The 15,427-nt window shown below is 48.0% G+C and overlaps 1 protein-coding gene across 1 annotated transcript; it reads right to left on the reverse strand.

Annotated features, from left to right (window-relative positions):
• Positions 1 to 3,136: 3,136 nt before the first annotated feature.
• MFAP5 (microfibril associated protein 5) lies at positions 3,137 to 14,928 on the reverse strand. Its single transcript, XM_075051581.1, has 9 exons — positions 14,538 to 14,928; positions 14,074 to 14,136; positions 11,279 to 11,326; positions 10,081 to 10,116; positions 8,414 to 8,449; positions 7,577 to 7,612; positions 6,765 to 6,852; positions 6,257 to 6,330; positions 3,137 to 5,682 (listed from the first exon to the last, which is right to left on the reverse strand). The coding sequence occupies exons 2-9, from the start codon at positions 14,132 to 14,134 to the stop codon at positions 5,558 to 5,560; spliced, it is 504 nt and encodes a 167-aa protein (XP_074907682.1). The 5' UTR covers positions 14,135 to 14,136; positions 14,538 to 14,928; the 3' UTR covers positions 3,137 to 5,557.
• Between the last annotated feature and the right edge of the window lie 499 nt (positions 14,929 to 15,427).

A 15,427-nucleotide genomic window follows, 5' to 3' on the forward strand; every position in this document is an offset into this window, starting at 1 on the left:
AATTCAGCTGGACAAGGCTCTGAGCAATCTGATGAGCTTTGAAGTTAGCTCTGCTTGCTAACTTTCGACATAATTTTATCTATGATCTTAACTGGGAAGGTATACTATCTCAATAAGGACATTTATTTTAAAAAATGCACAGCTTCATGCACATTTATTCTTATATTTAAGCAGGTGAGTTCTCACATTACTTATTATTTAGACACACTGAATTACATATGTTTATTTATTACTTTTTTTTTTGTTAATGTCTACTTCGTGACAAGCTGTATTTGTATGGAAATTGCAATCTTAGTAAAATGCCCCAAACAGCATTCTGAAAGAGAATTTATTCATTAAATGGAGCTTTGCTCTACTGACGACTTTCACCAATTCAGTTTTTTTCTATACTTCAACATAGTAGCAACAAGTATATATGGCTTGCATTTTAACTGACATAATTTATATTATTGAAAACATTTTTGTTTGAAAAAAATCATTTACACTAATAACAAAGGTAGACAATCAAATTCACTCATGATGTTTCACACACTTTTTTAATAGCTTTTTTTTAATGGACTAAACTCCAGCTTTCTATTTTGTGGGAGTTTATGCCAGCTTGCTACATTACAAGGGCTAAGAATGGCAGGGAACAGAGAGAAACAAAGCAATATGCTGAAGATCAAAGAGCAGGAGGTGAAGAGGAGATCCAGAAATAGAATTCAGATTTTGTGTGCCCCAGTCAAGGGGCTGTTCACAACTGGACAAATGCACCTTGTCAAACAATGTCAGACCATGTGGTGCCAAGAGTAAATGTAATGGGATCGGGCACCTTTTAAAAAAATTTTTTTTTAAAAAAAACAACTTTTAAAAAATTTTAAAGTAAAGTCCCTCTTGGTTTCAACCCAGCTATTCTTTATGTGATAGAGGTGCTCTTTCTGGATGGGTTGCAAGCACCGCTGCCCCCCGTGAAGGACCAGCCCCCACCCCACCAGCAGCACGCTCTTTGGGGGATCCCTCCGAGCCGAGAGGCCTGACGACAGCACGTTTCGTTCAGGCTGTGGGTTCTCGTGGACAAGATCCAGGCAACACGGAGCTGCCGGGCGACTTGGCAGCTGCTTCCGCCAAGCTCCCCCTGCTTTCCTGCAGCATTCCCCCTCCTCCTCGCCTTGCTGCTGCAACCTGGGGCTGCCACCTCAAGAGACGCGGTTGCTGTCCCCACAGCGCACGAGTCGACCCGAGGTGCCGTTCTCCCCTCCCTGCTCCGACCGGCACGTCCTTCCCTTCAGAAAATCCCGAGCTTGGCAGCTGAGGGAGCCACAGCGCGTGAGGACTGGAGGGCAAGAGAAAAGGAGAGCTGGCGTGGGCCGAGCACGGCCCCCAGCCCCAATTGGCAACGCCACATCGGGCACCCTTCCTGCCGCCCCACCGTGCTCCTCGCCGTGTTTCTTGCTGCAAGGTGAACCTATGAACAGAGAAGGAAGAGGAGAGATGAGGAAAACAGAGGCAGAGAACGAAGAGGAGAAGGAGAGGTGGGAAGGTGGAACAACCCTTGTTTTCCAGGCGCGGCAGAAAGCCCTCGGTGTGGCCGCCTTCCCTCGCAGGGAGCTCCAGCTCCGTATGCCCAGCAAAGTGAGGTACCACTTCAAACTGGGGACCAGGCATCGGAGCACCGGCCTGGAAACAGCAGCCTTCAGACTGGCAACACCGACCAGTTCTCTGGAGCCGCGACAGCAAAATGAGCGAGAAGAACCATTGTGTGGGAAGTGACTGCAGGCCATCTAACTCCCGCTCCAGGTCAGAAGAGTTTATGAGAATCGGCCACAAACTGTAGATCATGCTTCTAAAATGGGACCCTGGCTAGTCCAACTTCATGGGAAACAGACCTAGCTGGACCTGTATTTAAAACCATTTCCCCAGCTTCCAAGAGAAGGCAACGTCCAGAGACCAGCAACGCAGCACCGTGACAATTCAGGTTGGAATGGCAGGGGAAATAAATCTGTGTATGGGATAAGAGACCAGCAACGCAGCACCGTGACAATTCAGGTTGGAATGGCAGGGGAAATAAATCTGTGTATGGGATAAGTGCTAATGAAGATGGGGAAGCCTGTCTGTGGACTCCGGTACTGTAAGGAAAGGGAAGAACAAACCGAATTACAAAAAGTCGATGGCATATGTCGTAAACTGCTCACACAGTCGGTGGAACGTGCCGATAGATCAAGACTGCAAAGGCCAAGAGCTCATCAGTCAGAGCAGGATCAGGCCTGTGTAGACAGGAGCAACATCGACAGTCCCGGGGGCTGAGGCCGTTTTGATTGTAAGGGTCCGAGACAGGGACACCGCAGCGTTAGCCAGGAAGGAGCATCGATTCCAGGGGATGGTGTTGTGCAATAACCTGCATTGTGTGGTTTAGTCCTGAAGAACGATGGGGCACTGTCAGAGGCAGTTCAATGGGTAATTTGGGCCACAGCCACTTTTGTTCTACAAATACCATCTAAATGCAGACTTGACTGCTTGCACATGAAGCTGCTGCCTGGAGTCTCCCATGCTCTGAGTGCTCCATCTTTTCAACCAAAACATGATGTACAGTCAGTGCCTGATGAATCTATGCAAAAGTCAGAAATTCAATGAAAAAGAAATTTTCCTAATCTTTTTGACCTAGATGTGTAATTTTTAATGTATTTAATTTCAGTTATTCCCATTACTGAGTTAAATGGCTCTAGCAAACAAATTCTTCTTTGCTTATGAGATGATTTATCACAGTTCTTCTCTTAAGTCAGCCATCTTACTATTTTACTTGGAGATGGTAATTCTCCACCAGCAAATCATGGCACATGCACAGCGAGAAGATGTGTTCTCAGCACAAATCTCACGGGCTGGGAGGAGTTATCCCTGTGCTCAGCGGCTATCAACTGTCAGGAAAATCTAGCCCAGCTATCCATGGAAAAAAAATGCTGAAGATAATTTTCTGTATCTCTAGAAAAAATAATGACCTCCCAGGAAGACCTGTGATTCACGAGTGAAAGGAGGGTGGCAGGAGAGGACTGGGCTAGCAGGGAATAAAGAGGTCCAAATGACAGATTTGGGCTGGAGTCAAGTCTGCCCACAAATCTGGAGGAAATACAGCTAGAGACAAATAAACCCAAACACATGAGAGTTGCCAAGAATAACAGGAAATAAATTTTCTTTTAATATTTTTGTGTGCATTATATGGACTCTAGCATTAAAACAGTGTTCTCCTGGAAAGGAGCACCTCTTCCCGTCCCTGCTGAAAGCAAGCAACAGAAAGGCTTCTAACCACTCCCCAAACTGTATGAATGTTAAATTTCTATATACTGTACAGTAGCAATGTTACACAGTTATATATCTATATCTATATCAGCTTACATTCAACTCTAAATACAGAGTGGAGACTTGGCCTAGTCCGATTTCCAAGAGCTCCCTCTAACACCTCATCTCCATCCTACCTTCCTCCACACAGGCAAACTCCACAGGCGTCCCAGCATAGAAGTCAGTGGCTGCCAGTGGCTTGAATGTCTTTGAGATCAAGCTCTCACTGCCTTCCTCCCTACAAAAATGTGCATATTCTCAGTACAGAGAAATTCCTCCTCCATCCCTAGTCTCATGAGCCTCGAGTATTCAAGAGGACCATCATCCTCTGTGTAGGGGTGTGATGCCCCTATGTATAGGGTGAAATTCCAGTCACCGCATAACTTGGAATTCTTTCTCCTGTATAGTGGGTTAATACAGAGAGATTTAGCCCATCGATGGCCAATTTTGACCTTATATGGAACAAATCTGTGTCTGCACAGGGTGTCTTCCCCTACACAGAGAATATCACCAGCTTCTTGCTGCATACAGCAGAAATCTGAGTCCTGGGGAGAGGCTCTTACCTTAATTGTTTTGCTCTTTTTTTCAGAAACGTCTGCCTCTGTGCAGCAAACTGTCCCCTATATTGTGTGACCCTGGCCCTGTGCAGCACACCAGTGCTCCTGCAAGGCTGAACGGTACTCAGTTCAGCAGGCGAGTACATTATGCGATGGGGGTGAAAACTAGCAAACTGGCTTTCTGTTAGTTGGAAACAACACTTAGAGATCCTAGAGACAGGGTCTTGCTGATCTGCTGCAGTGAGCTAAGCTGCTCAGCTCCAGTGCCCCACAGAATCATGCCACTGAGAGTCACATAGAGTGATTAATACACTTCAGACAGCTCTTCCCCACTTACCCTACCCCGTCTCATAGTGAAAACTGCCCATATACCTGGAAATGTTCTCTATATATCTGGAAAACAAAGTTCTCGAGCAGACCGCAGACATCCCATGCTACCAGAGTGAATTCTTTTCCCCAGGTTGGCCTGCCTCTATAAGTGCTTATACCTGCAGATACGTTTACCTCCCCACCAGCACCTGGCTCTGTGCAGGTCAGCACAGCCAGAGAACCTGCAGGAAAACCCAGGGATCCCAGAGAACAATTCTTCTCCAACATCCCATTCCAATTTGTGACTCCTTTCTGCTTTGTGCTGGAGCTCCCAGGTCAGGAGGTAGGAACTCAAGTGGAGCTACTGAAAGCAGGCTCAGCAACTGGAGTGTGGAGGTAGCCAGGCCAAGACAAGTCACCAGGACAAGCTAATTCATTGCAAGTTCCCAGTACTGCGAGGACACAGAGGTTCTTCATGGGCTTTCTTGGGCTTAGGAGCGGAGGCAGCCCTGCTTACTGCTCCCTGGAACTTGCCTGGAATGGGCATCAAGAGATTTCTTCAACGGAAAGGGAGGGACAGAATGGGGGAGAGGAGAGGAGGGAGAGGAAGAGGCAGCACTCTAATCCAACATAATCTTCTTGAAAAAAAGATAATGCCACACTAAATCCAGAATTCTTCCTTTTGGTAGCAGTTGTGTGTGAGGGAGGCAATGGACTTGAGACAAAGAACTTCCCAGAGGTAGTTATAAATGATCTGCTGCCATACAGGGACAATGAGGTTTGCCTTGGGTTGAGGACAGCTCATCTCCCAGTTCTGTCACTTCTCTGAGGGCAGCAGACACAGGAGGAGGCTGTGCTACCACACGGCAAACTCAGTGGCTCAGGAGGACCAGAGAGGCTCAGGCTGACTAACCGTATCTGAACTCACACTGATGCCATGTAAGAAACCCAGGCCAGGAGTCCTAGGCTTGCACTCCTCCACGTGAGGCACAGCTTAGGGCATCTGTACCATTGGAGAGGACTACATCCTGTCCTCACGTCTGTCTCTCTGCAGGGGCAAAGCAAAAGAAGATGCAGCACATTTATAAGGACCTCTGGGAAATAAGCAGTTCATGGCCTGCCAAACAGAGTTTGAGAGAAAAGAGGGGACAGCATCCCACATCCTCAGCAACAGATTTAGAAGATGACAACAGCCACCATGAACAGACTAGCAGAGAGGGGACTCTGTGTACTGCAGCACCTGAAGAAGAGGATGTGGGGGAAGGCAGAGAAGCAAGGAAATGGCAGGGAAATCACAAACAAGAAGGACTTGTCTTGGGTTGTAGGTAGTGGATGATGATTTCTCTTCTCTCCCTTCCTTTTTCTCTCCTACTGTTGGCAGCTCACAGAGCATCAGGCCTTCTGCGCTGCTGCTGCTCCAGGAGCTGTCTGCAAGGGAGATGCAGGGGTTGCCCAGATCGGCGGAGACGTCGAGAAGGAAGGCCAGCCAGCTGGCGACAGATCTCATCTGAAGACATAGCAGACACACACAGGTTGACAGATAATCAAAGTTTCCTTCAAATTCTTCACCACCAAAATAGTTAGAGGTACATCCTTCACTTCATCTACAGAAACTGTTGGAACTGCTGAATCCTCTTATACGTGAAGCAAGTGAACAAGTCCTTAGGCTTTTATTCATTTCCTTCTGGCTTTATTAATGTACAATACATATTAAAATCACTCGTATTTTGCTGCAACAAAGACTGCATAAGAAATCTAGACTGGATCCTTTTTCTATTTGTGAATAGAAATACTGAGCATTACTCTTTAACCTCAAAGGAATGCAACTTTGAGTAACGGTGTTTCTGGGGCTAGCAGAGCTTGATCAAGACTGAGGAAGGCAGAGCTTTCATACTTGGTAGTATGATATCTACTTCCCAGTGTTTTTCATGGCATGCATACTGGATGCAAGGCTGCATTGCATTACAGGTCCCCCAAACCAAGCCCAGGGAAACTACTACATATGGGTTGGGTAATTAGGTAGCTTGGAGACTCTATCAGATGGCTACAGCTATTCTAGGTTAGCTTGTGCTATCACTCACCTTGCATGACCTCATTCTCCTTGCAGACAATGCGAGAGCACACCTCCTTGTTTATTATGTACATGCGACGCACGCTGAAGGATCACCAGGAACACGCCAAGGACAGTAGTGAAAGGCACACGGACCCAAAGAAATGAAAAAAAGATACAGGCAATAAACATGTATAGTCACTGATGAGGAGGCAAATCCTAAATTTTTAGGATTAGTTAGTCTAGAACAAGGCTGTTGTCAATAGGAAAGTAATCTTCGTCAAGACTTCACGAAATGGCCAAATACCTTAAATATGGATTACGATATAGGGCACATTACAGCTCCCTAGTGCTGCACAAATAATAGTTATTGTGCTGTTTTAATTAATCACCCTAAAAGGACACTCTGAGGATAGGATGCATCTCACCAACTGGTTCCCTGAGGGAACCTCTAGTCTTCAAATGAAACAATTGCTGAACTGGACATGCCATTTCTGGAGAGTTTTTAGGGCTTTTCTTAGAGACTGCTGGTTTCTTACCTTGTAACACAGAGGTAGCTGATACACTGCTTTACTGGTTTGTGAACAGAGTACAGGCGCGTGCAAGGGAACTTTTCTTCACGACAATCTGGGAACACACACAGAGAGAGGTGCAATCCAGCATCACTGGCAGAGGCACTCATTCTGGCACACTTACGACTTCATCACTAGGTACTGTCCTCCAGGCTTCTAGGGAAGGCCCCTAGCCATTATTTTGCACTCTTTTGTGAGAGGTGGGGATGGTTTAGAGAAGAGGGAAATAAGGTAGACATTTCTGATCCCCTTGCCTCATAAGACAAAAGTAAGGGAAAGTTGAGTGAAATGCAAAATAAGCCCACTGGGAATCCTCAATACAGAAGGCACATGCTGTAAAGCGGACAGACACAAATAAACAAAATGTAAACTGTAGTCGCATGTTTAAGACACGTGTTTCTAAAAGATCTACAATCTCAGAACTCAGTACACAAATCTAGTTCCTTTCTTTTCTGGACAATCAACCCTGTAGCTAACTGTGATGGGTTTTCTTGTATTTCCTTCTGAAATGCAAGGTCTCAGCCACTGACAATGACAGAATATTGACCCAGTGTATCTGGTCTGGTGATCTGCCAGTTCCTCCCCTCCTCGGCATGCCACCCAGGGGAAGACTTCTGCTTCCACTACCATCGTTCTCCGGTACTTCTAACTCAAGGAACAGGGTGAAGGGAATTTTCCAGGAGACAAAACTCAGTGCTCAGCCAGCACCTGCCTGGAGAGGTAACAGTGTGGGTTAAAGTGGGTCTGGGAGGGGGTGCAGGCAGCAAACTTAAACGTACCTGATGAAGCTGTCGTAGTTTCACTGTCAGACTGAACTGGAAGACAGAGGGTAGCAAAGTTAGTGTGATTTACCATGGTTCCTTCCTAGACATCAGCTTACTCAAAACAAATAACTGGAAAGCACTTTCAAGAGCCCTCCATTGTAACTTCTAATGTGGAAAAAGATTTCATTGTTACTGACATGAAACCAGAAAAGAAGGTACAAATCCAATATGAATCTAGTGCCAGCTACCCAGCCAACAGTGCCAAAAAATCTGTCCAAGCTTTACCATAAAGCATTGCCACTACTGTTCAAAATTACACTGTAAGGGTATCTTGACATATAATTCAAAAGGTTGGGTAAATGTATTTAGTTGCTGTAATTGCCACCCACTTAGGCAAGAAGCGAAGGAGCCTGTGACTACCTCTTATTAAGGCATAGTGACACCTTTAAGAAACAGCATCCCCAGACCGCTGGTTCTTTAATGTCCATGGCAAGGGGTCAAAAGGAGGTTGTTTTGTTGTTCCCTCTGATACAGCAACCTGCCTGTACCACAGTAAACCAGTACATTGTACTATTTACCCAGGGAGAAACTGGAAGGGAACTCAGAGGACTGACTGCCAGGCGCAAGCTTTCATCAACAGTTATAGAGGACTTGTACTTCTCTTGTTCACATCCCATAGTGTCAGCCAGACGCACAGACAAAACAGACAGGCATAGAGAGGAGTCTTTTGGGCATCGGGGCTGCGGTTAGGGGCAGTCGGGGAAGGCAGGATTCTGGGTGAGCAAGGGAATGGGCAAGGAGTGGGAAGCGGGGGGCCCACAACATTTGGCTGTGAACTGAGAATAAACTCACCAGGACTAAGAAGCACAGGTGGTGTGACAGCTGCAGCTGGAAAAAGAGAAGATGTTCTGAAAGATCTTAATTTGAGCTTTTAGTCTCCTTCCCCCTCCCACAGTTCTGCCGATGGCTCACCACTCCTGACCAGTTGCCATCCCACATCTGGGTCATAGAGAACACTGATAGTGATGTTGTTATCTGACTTGTCAGAGTAACTGCAGGCTTTCTTTGTGAATATGCTGGATGCCCTACAGATGATGGGATGCTGTAGGGCAGAGATGGGTCCCATGGCATGTCCTTTGTGAAGAATTTCTTCTTGATCCCACAACAATAAGCGCTTTGAAGCCAAAGTCTGCTGTAAAGGCTTCACGTTCGGTCTTTTCAGGCTTAGATGTAGGTTAGCCACTGCCAGTTTGGTCTGGACACCAAGCCTTATCTACCCTCCTACAGACTGTCAGGTCTCACACACTGAACACGAGACTGACACGGGTTGCTTTCACCTCCCATACCCACCAGGAAGATCACGCACATCGCGTATACAGTATTGTGCTTCCACTTTTCTCCTCCAGCGCTGTCCCGTGACAGCTGGTCAGCTTGACCCACAACACTCTAGGCAGCTGATGAGCAGAGTCACAGGGCAGAGGAGAGACCATGGAACTGCTGTCCTGGAGAACAGGACACCACTCTTGGATGAGCTCTCCTACACACACAGCACACTTCCCAGCAACAGCCAAGCGCTGCTGTCTCTCCTTTGTCTCTTGAACCGTATCATCAACCAGATGTGTTCTCCCTCTCCCTGTCCTGCCTGGTCCCCCCACCTCAGGGGTATGTGTTTGAGAGATTGACCCAGCAGAGAGAGAAACCATCGCCAAGGCCAGCGGTGCCATATTTGAAACAGGACTCTTATGGAAAGATTGGGGAGGCTCCTTCTTGAGCCCCTGGCCCTCTTCTCCATTGCCCGTTGTGAGGCCGGCAGGATTAGTCTGTCTTGTAAATGCCAACACAGCAAGGCTTGGTTCTGTAAGGAGGCACACTGCATGCTCCAAGTGCTCATCTTCCAAGCCTCCGCCATCTACCCTATCTCTCACATACATTTCGCTGTCTCCCAGTGACATAGCCACAGGCACAGCAGGGAAGACAGTACTAAAAGAACAGTATTTCCACCTCCCCATCCCACTACTGCTCAGAGTTTGCTTTATTATTCTCTTGGGGGTTTTTTGCCACCTCTGCCTCCCGAGCACTCAAGCATGGCTGCTAGCTGTCAGCAGACACGTACGCAACCTGTGTCCCATTGCTGCCCAGTTAACCGGTGAACCTGACCAATTCCTCTCCCTTGTCATTTAGTCTCTTCTTTCCTGCAACATTCTCTGGAAGCCCAGGCTATGTGAGCTTTGGATTTCGTGGCTTCCTGTAGTGCAAGCAGCTTCCAAGAGCCCTGGTACACTGGGTGAGATTGGCATTTCCTTGGAGAACAGGCCATTAAGTCACCCTAAATTCATCTTCCTGCATGGAGCACAGAAAGGACTCCGAGCCAGCCATAAACGCTGGAAGAACACTGCTAGATGTCAAAAATGGGGAAGAGGAGTTTCTGAGAATAATGGGTAATTTCTGGGTCTATGTAGGCAGGAACAAATGTGAAAAGGGGAAAAGAAGCCTGAAGTTGCCAAGAGATAGGCGCTTACCAGAGGTGCTGACAAGAGAGTCGGTACTAACGTCACCTGGAAAAGAGAGAATGTCCTTGAGAGAGCTTGTCTTTACTTTGTGGTCCCTGACATAGCTAGCCATAGCTAGCTTGAATTACCTTGGCTGCCAGGGTAGGCTCCTGAGACAGTGGGATCCAATCCAGTAAATACATAAATAAATACAGTACCCCCATCCCACCCGTATCCAACCCCCTTTTCAGTGACTGGCCTGGGACTGGATTTCTTAGTGCACATGTTGCATCAACCCTTACTGAACTCTGGATTCATATTCTGACTTCTCAGATATGGCCACTGTGGGCATCTCAATGGGAAAGAAAGATGTCTGAAATGAAGGCACTGATGGGTCCTGCAGCAGTAGGACAGACAGGTGAGGCACCCGCTGCGGAGGAGGGAGGCAACTCCAGGACCTAGCCTTGACTGCAGAAATTCATCAGCAAGTGAGTTTCTTTGAAAGGCAACTGATGGCAAAGCTGGGGTAGGTGTGGTGGAGGGATAAAGCGTGAAGGAAAGGGAAGCTTGGTGGACACATTTTGGACTGGCTTCTGAATAGTTTTCTGGGAAGTCCAAGGTATTATACATGACAGGATCATAGCTGGGAGATCTCTGATGGCTTAGCCAGGGGCTTCAGTTTGAAGAAAAGGCAGGCCCTTGTGGTTCTTCTGGGTGCTGAAGCATGATGCAAACATACATTCATTTTATCTTACTGTGTCACAGAAATGGAAAAAGGTCCAGAAGGATAAAGCAATTCACCCCCAACAACACAGCCAGTATGAGGACCAGTCAATATCCTTTCTCAGTGGCCTCACTGCTAAAGCACCATGCCACTTGGGCACCCTTTCTCTTGGGATTTTCCTGAGCAGTGGTAGAGTTCCCGAGCATCTCACGACTGAAGGGTTATCAGCTCTCCTGGATCTCCCCCAATGCTTGACTGTGAACATAACTTCACTTGCTTCAGCTAAGTGTTCAGGACCCCAACACTAGTGAATTATTTGTAAAGAACACACAACACTTAGCAGGTTGTCTTGGAGGGCTTGTTTAATCTTCACTGAAAGGCAAGCTCACAATGTCACAGGCAAGGAAACAAAGAATAGCATTTGCAATTAAACAGGCTGTAACTACACAGGTCAACTGGGTCACATGAGCAGCCTTTAGCACCTAACATGCCTGTAATACTTACCAGTTGCACTTTCCAGTTCTTGCCCATTGACCACCCATGGAAACCAGTCTGCAAGAGAAGAAGAGAGAGGAGTGAAGAAAGGACAGAGAGACGGATTTCTATAGTCTGCAGGCTTTGTGAAATTTGTGAGATGCCTCTCTGTCCAGGAGACACCACTGCCCTCTGCTGAAAGGAGAAATGCTCTCCTCTGCCTCTGCTGCTGGCTGGATTTGTTCTTTAAAGACTTGTGGATACAGTGGATCCTCATCCTATCCCTGCTGCTTCCACCAGGGTCAAAGGCTAGGTACAGGGACAAGATAGTAAATACCTCTGGATCTGCTACTGGGCTTTGCATTTCTGAAATGCCATTTGATGCATTTTGAAGCCAAATTGCACCACTGCACCCGTTGCCCCTGTGCTCTGGAGGCTGGTCAAAATCCCTCTCTCCATTTTATAAAAGAGGAAGCTGAGTCACAGAAATTATTTGCTTGGGGTCACAGATTGAGTCATTGGCACAGTAAGAAATGGATTGCAGGTCTTGTAGCTCCTTAGGCAAATATTTATCTGGTCCATCATCCCTCCTGGGTATGGAGCACAGAGCAGAAGATCTTTCCCCTCTCAGCCCCTGGGCACACTGGAGAGGGAGAACGGTGAAGGCTTGGCTGTGCATGCTGGGTGGAAGAGGATAAATTGAAACTGAGCTAGACTGTTCATTTGTCCAAATATAAAGGGTGAGAGAGCTGCTTCCTACAGCAGCCAGGAATAGGAAAATATTTCCTGCTAGCCACAGAGGAGGGAAATGTCTGCATAACTGGGGTGGGATGAAGGAAGGAGTTGGCAGGAAAACCCCAGTGATCTGGGGCACTGCAGGGATGTGTGCAGGACCAGCCCAAAAACCAGTACACCCTGCTACATCTGATGAACTCAGCCTTTAGCTTTCTGTTAATGGGAGCACGGCATGGGTAAAAACTATCAATCAGGTCTGGAGTTTTTGTCTTAGTTCTTCCTCATTCCAAGAGCAGTTACTTGCAGACTGCAGAGGGACTCTTGGGACCCCTATATAATCCTGCTCTGCAGCATTACAGGAGTCACTGGACCCTGCTATTCCCTTCTCCACCCAGCTGCCCACAAGGGCTCAGCTGCTGGCGACTGACCCAGACATGCTTAATAACTTTAGTGTACAATGTAGTACAGCCCAAAATTTTCCCTGTTCTGGCTAATCTCTTAACCATAACAAGTAGAGGAGAAAAATTATATTGAACACTTTCTCACTTGCTTCTGATACAAAAGGAATGACACAAATTCGGAAACCATTGCAGGGGCCAGGGGTGCCAGATTTGAAACAGGAGTCATAGGGAAAAAGGGGGGAGGCTCCCCTTCTTTTCTATAACATTGAAAAGTCAGCTCTTACTAGCTTTCTAGCTTTTTTTTTTCCCCTCCTCCCTAGGAGATAACTAGAAAACTGGTCCAAGTCTAAAACAACAGGGCACAAGTGAAACGTCTGTATATGAGGAGAGGAGACAAAAGAGGTGACTTCCTTATCAGATTTTCAACCATTTCAATTTCTATCTGCTATGGTACCTGACTCATATGCTTTATAAGTGATTGGACTTTATTGTCCAAGTTGCAATAAATTCATCCTTGAAGTCTGAGAAAACTGCAACCCTAATTCACCAAATCTGTAGCTCCCCGAAAACCAGAAGAGACAATGAGACCAGCTAGTGATTCCTGTTGTTTTCCAAGTTAAAACAAAAAAAACCCCAGAAATGCTAAAACAAAATACACAAAAGTCAGAAATACTTTTTTCAGGCCTTCTTCATGCATCATAAAAACCACTGCCTTTTTTTTCTCTCTCTAACTTTGTAGGCCACCTATAAGCTCATCTCTTGAATGCCTCACCTCCCTGCTTCACACTCACAAACATGACATCCTCCACTGTGCACCTTTACAGGAAAAAGTGCTATGGGGAGCAGAATCAGGCTTCAGCATGAGGGTAGGACTGAGGAGAGCAGATTGGAATAACCTGACTTGAATGGGATAGGTAAAGTCATCTGTCTCCCACATACGGTCTTTCCTGGGCAAAGCTTTTTCTATTCACTGGAATTAATCTTCTTTTGCTGTCTGTCCTAAGTCTTCTGACTATAAAGTCTGATGCTGCCCTCTTGTTTATTTTTTTTGTGATGTTCCTTTTTTAACAAATTTGATCCCACCTGAATTTTTGCCAGAGTAACTCCAAGCAAACAAAGACATGGAGCAACAAAACATAACACCAACAACAACAAAAGCAGAGAGCGGTTTGAACTACGGAGGTTAGGTTTCTCAACACAGCTATACAAAAATCTACAAAACCTCCCCACAGCCGAGTGGCCTGGAATGGGGCCATTCCAGCAGGAACCACTAGTGACAGCAAACTATGAAAGAACAAGTTTTGTGGAGCACTGGGAAACGCTCTGCAGATCATGCCAACACAGGTGGTACAGCTGTCTATAGTAAGCACAAAACCCAGCTAACCCTCTTCCTCAGCTCTGGACCTGGCTGTTTTGCTTACCCAAACATCCCTGCAGTGGAGGCTGTGGACCTCTGTCTCTTCCGACTCGCAGTACTTACTGGAGAGTAGACATATTTGGGGGCCATTCCCCAGTTCCTAAATTTTTCCTTACAACCCTATATCCACCTTGCCGTGTTTGGTCCTTCCCCCTTCACCGTCCATCTCTGTTTCTCTGTCTTTCTCCTTAGGTTACTGCACATTAGCCTGCATAGGAAACTCTGCGGGGCCAGGATGGAGAAGAAATCCTCCCCCCGGCATAAGGACTCACCAGCTGGGGACAAGGAGAGTACTAAGAGACACAACAGTATACAGGCTCCAGAGGTCTTCATCCCTGTGGAGTGGAGGAGAGAGGAGTCAGAGGAAAGCTAAGGCAGCAACAGGCATACCCCCCCGATAGCCCAGGAACTCTTTGCTTGCTGCCTCCATTTCCCTCTCAAGACCATTTGGTCTTCCCAGCCTCTCTCTCACCTGTCTCCCTCCTAACCTGGCCAGTTTTCCAGCTGTTTCTGAAACATTTTGGACTGAATGTATAGCTCCATCTGCTTGCTTTCTCTTCCCACCTCCTTTTTCCAGTCTCCATCTCTTTTCTCACCCAGGTGGCCAAGCCCCCCTCCACACACACCCCCCCAGCATGCAAAGAAAATTTTCCCCTTGTTATCTTCCTCCACTCTCTTCTGCTTTTAAATGATCTTGAGGAGCACTGAGAGGGTAGGTAGGGTCCCCATCACTTACTGCAGCCCTCGGTCTCCACTCCCTGCAGCAGCAGTCGCTCTCTCTCTCCCCTTCAGTGGTCCCCCCACTTTGGCTATTGGATAAATCACATGCGGCCACACCCAGAACACGTTCTACTTTTGGTTGTCTTCAAAATACGAATTTGTGGGGAGAAAAAAAAAAAAGAAGAAAGAAAGAAAGAAAAAGGAGAAGCCAGCGAGATGGTGGGACGTGGTGTCATCATGCATCTGGAATGAGGGGGGGAGCGAGGAGCAGCAGCCCACACCCTCATTCCAGAGTTTATTATCCTCCGAAGGGAGCCCGCTCCTCCCATTCCCCCAGGAGGGCCCAGCACCAGGGACGGATTCTTGCCGCTGCCTTAGACCTCCGGGTCCCGTTTCGGTCCGTGCGCCCCCGTTCTCCCCCCCCTTCCCAGCCCCTCTTCTCCTCCCGAGGCCGCCACATCTCGCCGCCTTTCCCCACTCCGCCGCCTCCCCGTTCGGTTCTCTTTCCGTGCCGTTCGCCTGCCCGCCCTCGGGCACGGGGACCCTCGGCAGAGACCGCACCCCCCCCCCCGGTTCCCGGGGTCCCCCCCCCGGTTCTCCCCCGGGCTCTCAGGCTGCGGACACCGGGCCGTGCTCCTGCAGCCGCCACGTCCGCGGGGTCTCTCCGCTCCGGGCGGCCCGGCCTGAGGCAGGAACCGAGGGCGGGCACCGGGGGGGGCCGTGGGGGGGGGAGCGGGGATTTGGGGGGGGGCTGAGGGGCGGCGGGCAGCGGCGCCCCGCCGGCCGCGGGCAGATGGCGGGCTGGCAGGCAGCCAATCGGCTGGCAGGAACAGTGATGACATCATCCCGCTGCCCCGCGCCAGGGGCGGAGGGGACCAGCGCCTCCCGGCGGGACGGGGACGGGGA

The sequence above is a fragment of the Buteo buteo genome, chromosome 19 (assembly GCF_964188355.1).
Source record: "Buteo buteo chromosome 19, bButBut1.hap1.1, whole genome shotgun sequence".
NCBI lineage: Eukaryota > Metazoa > Chordata > Aves > Accipitriformes > Accipitridae > Buteo > Buteo buteo.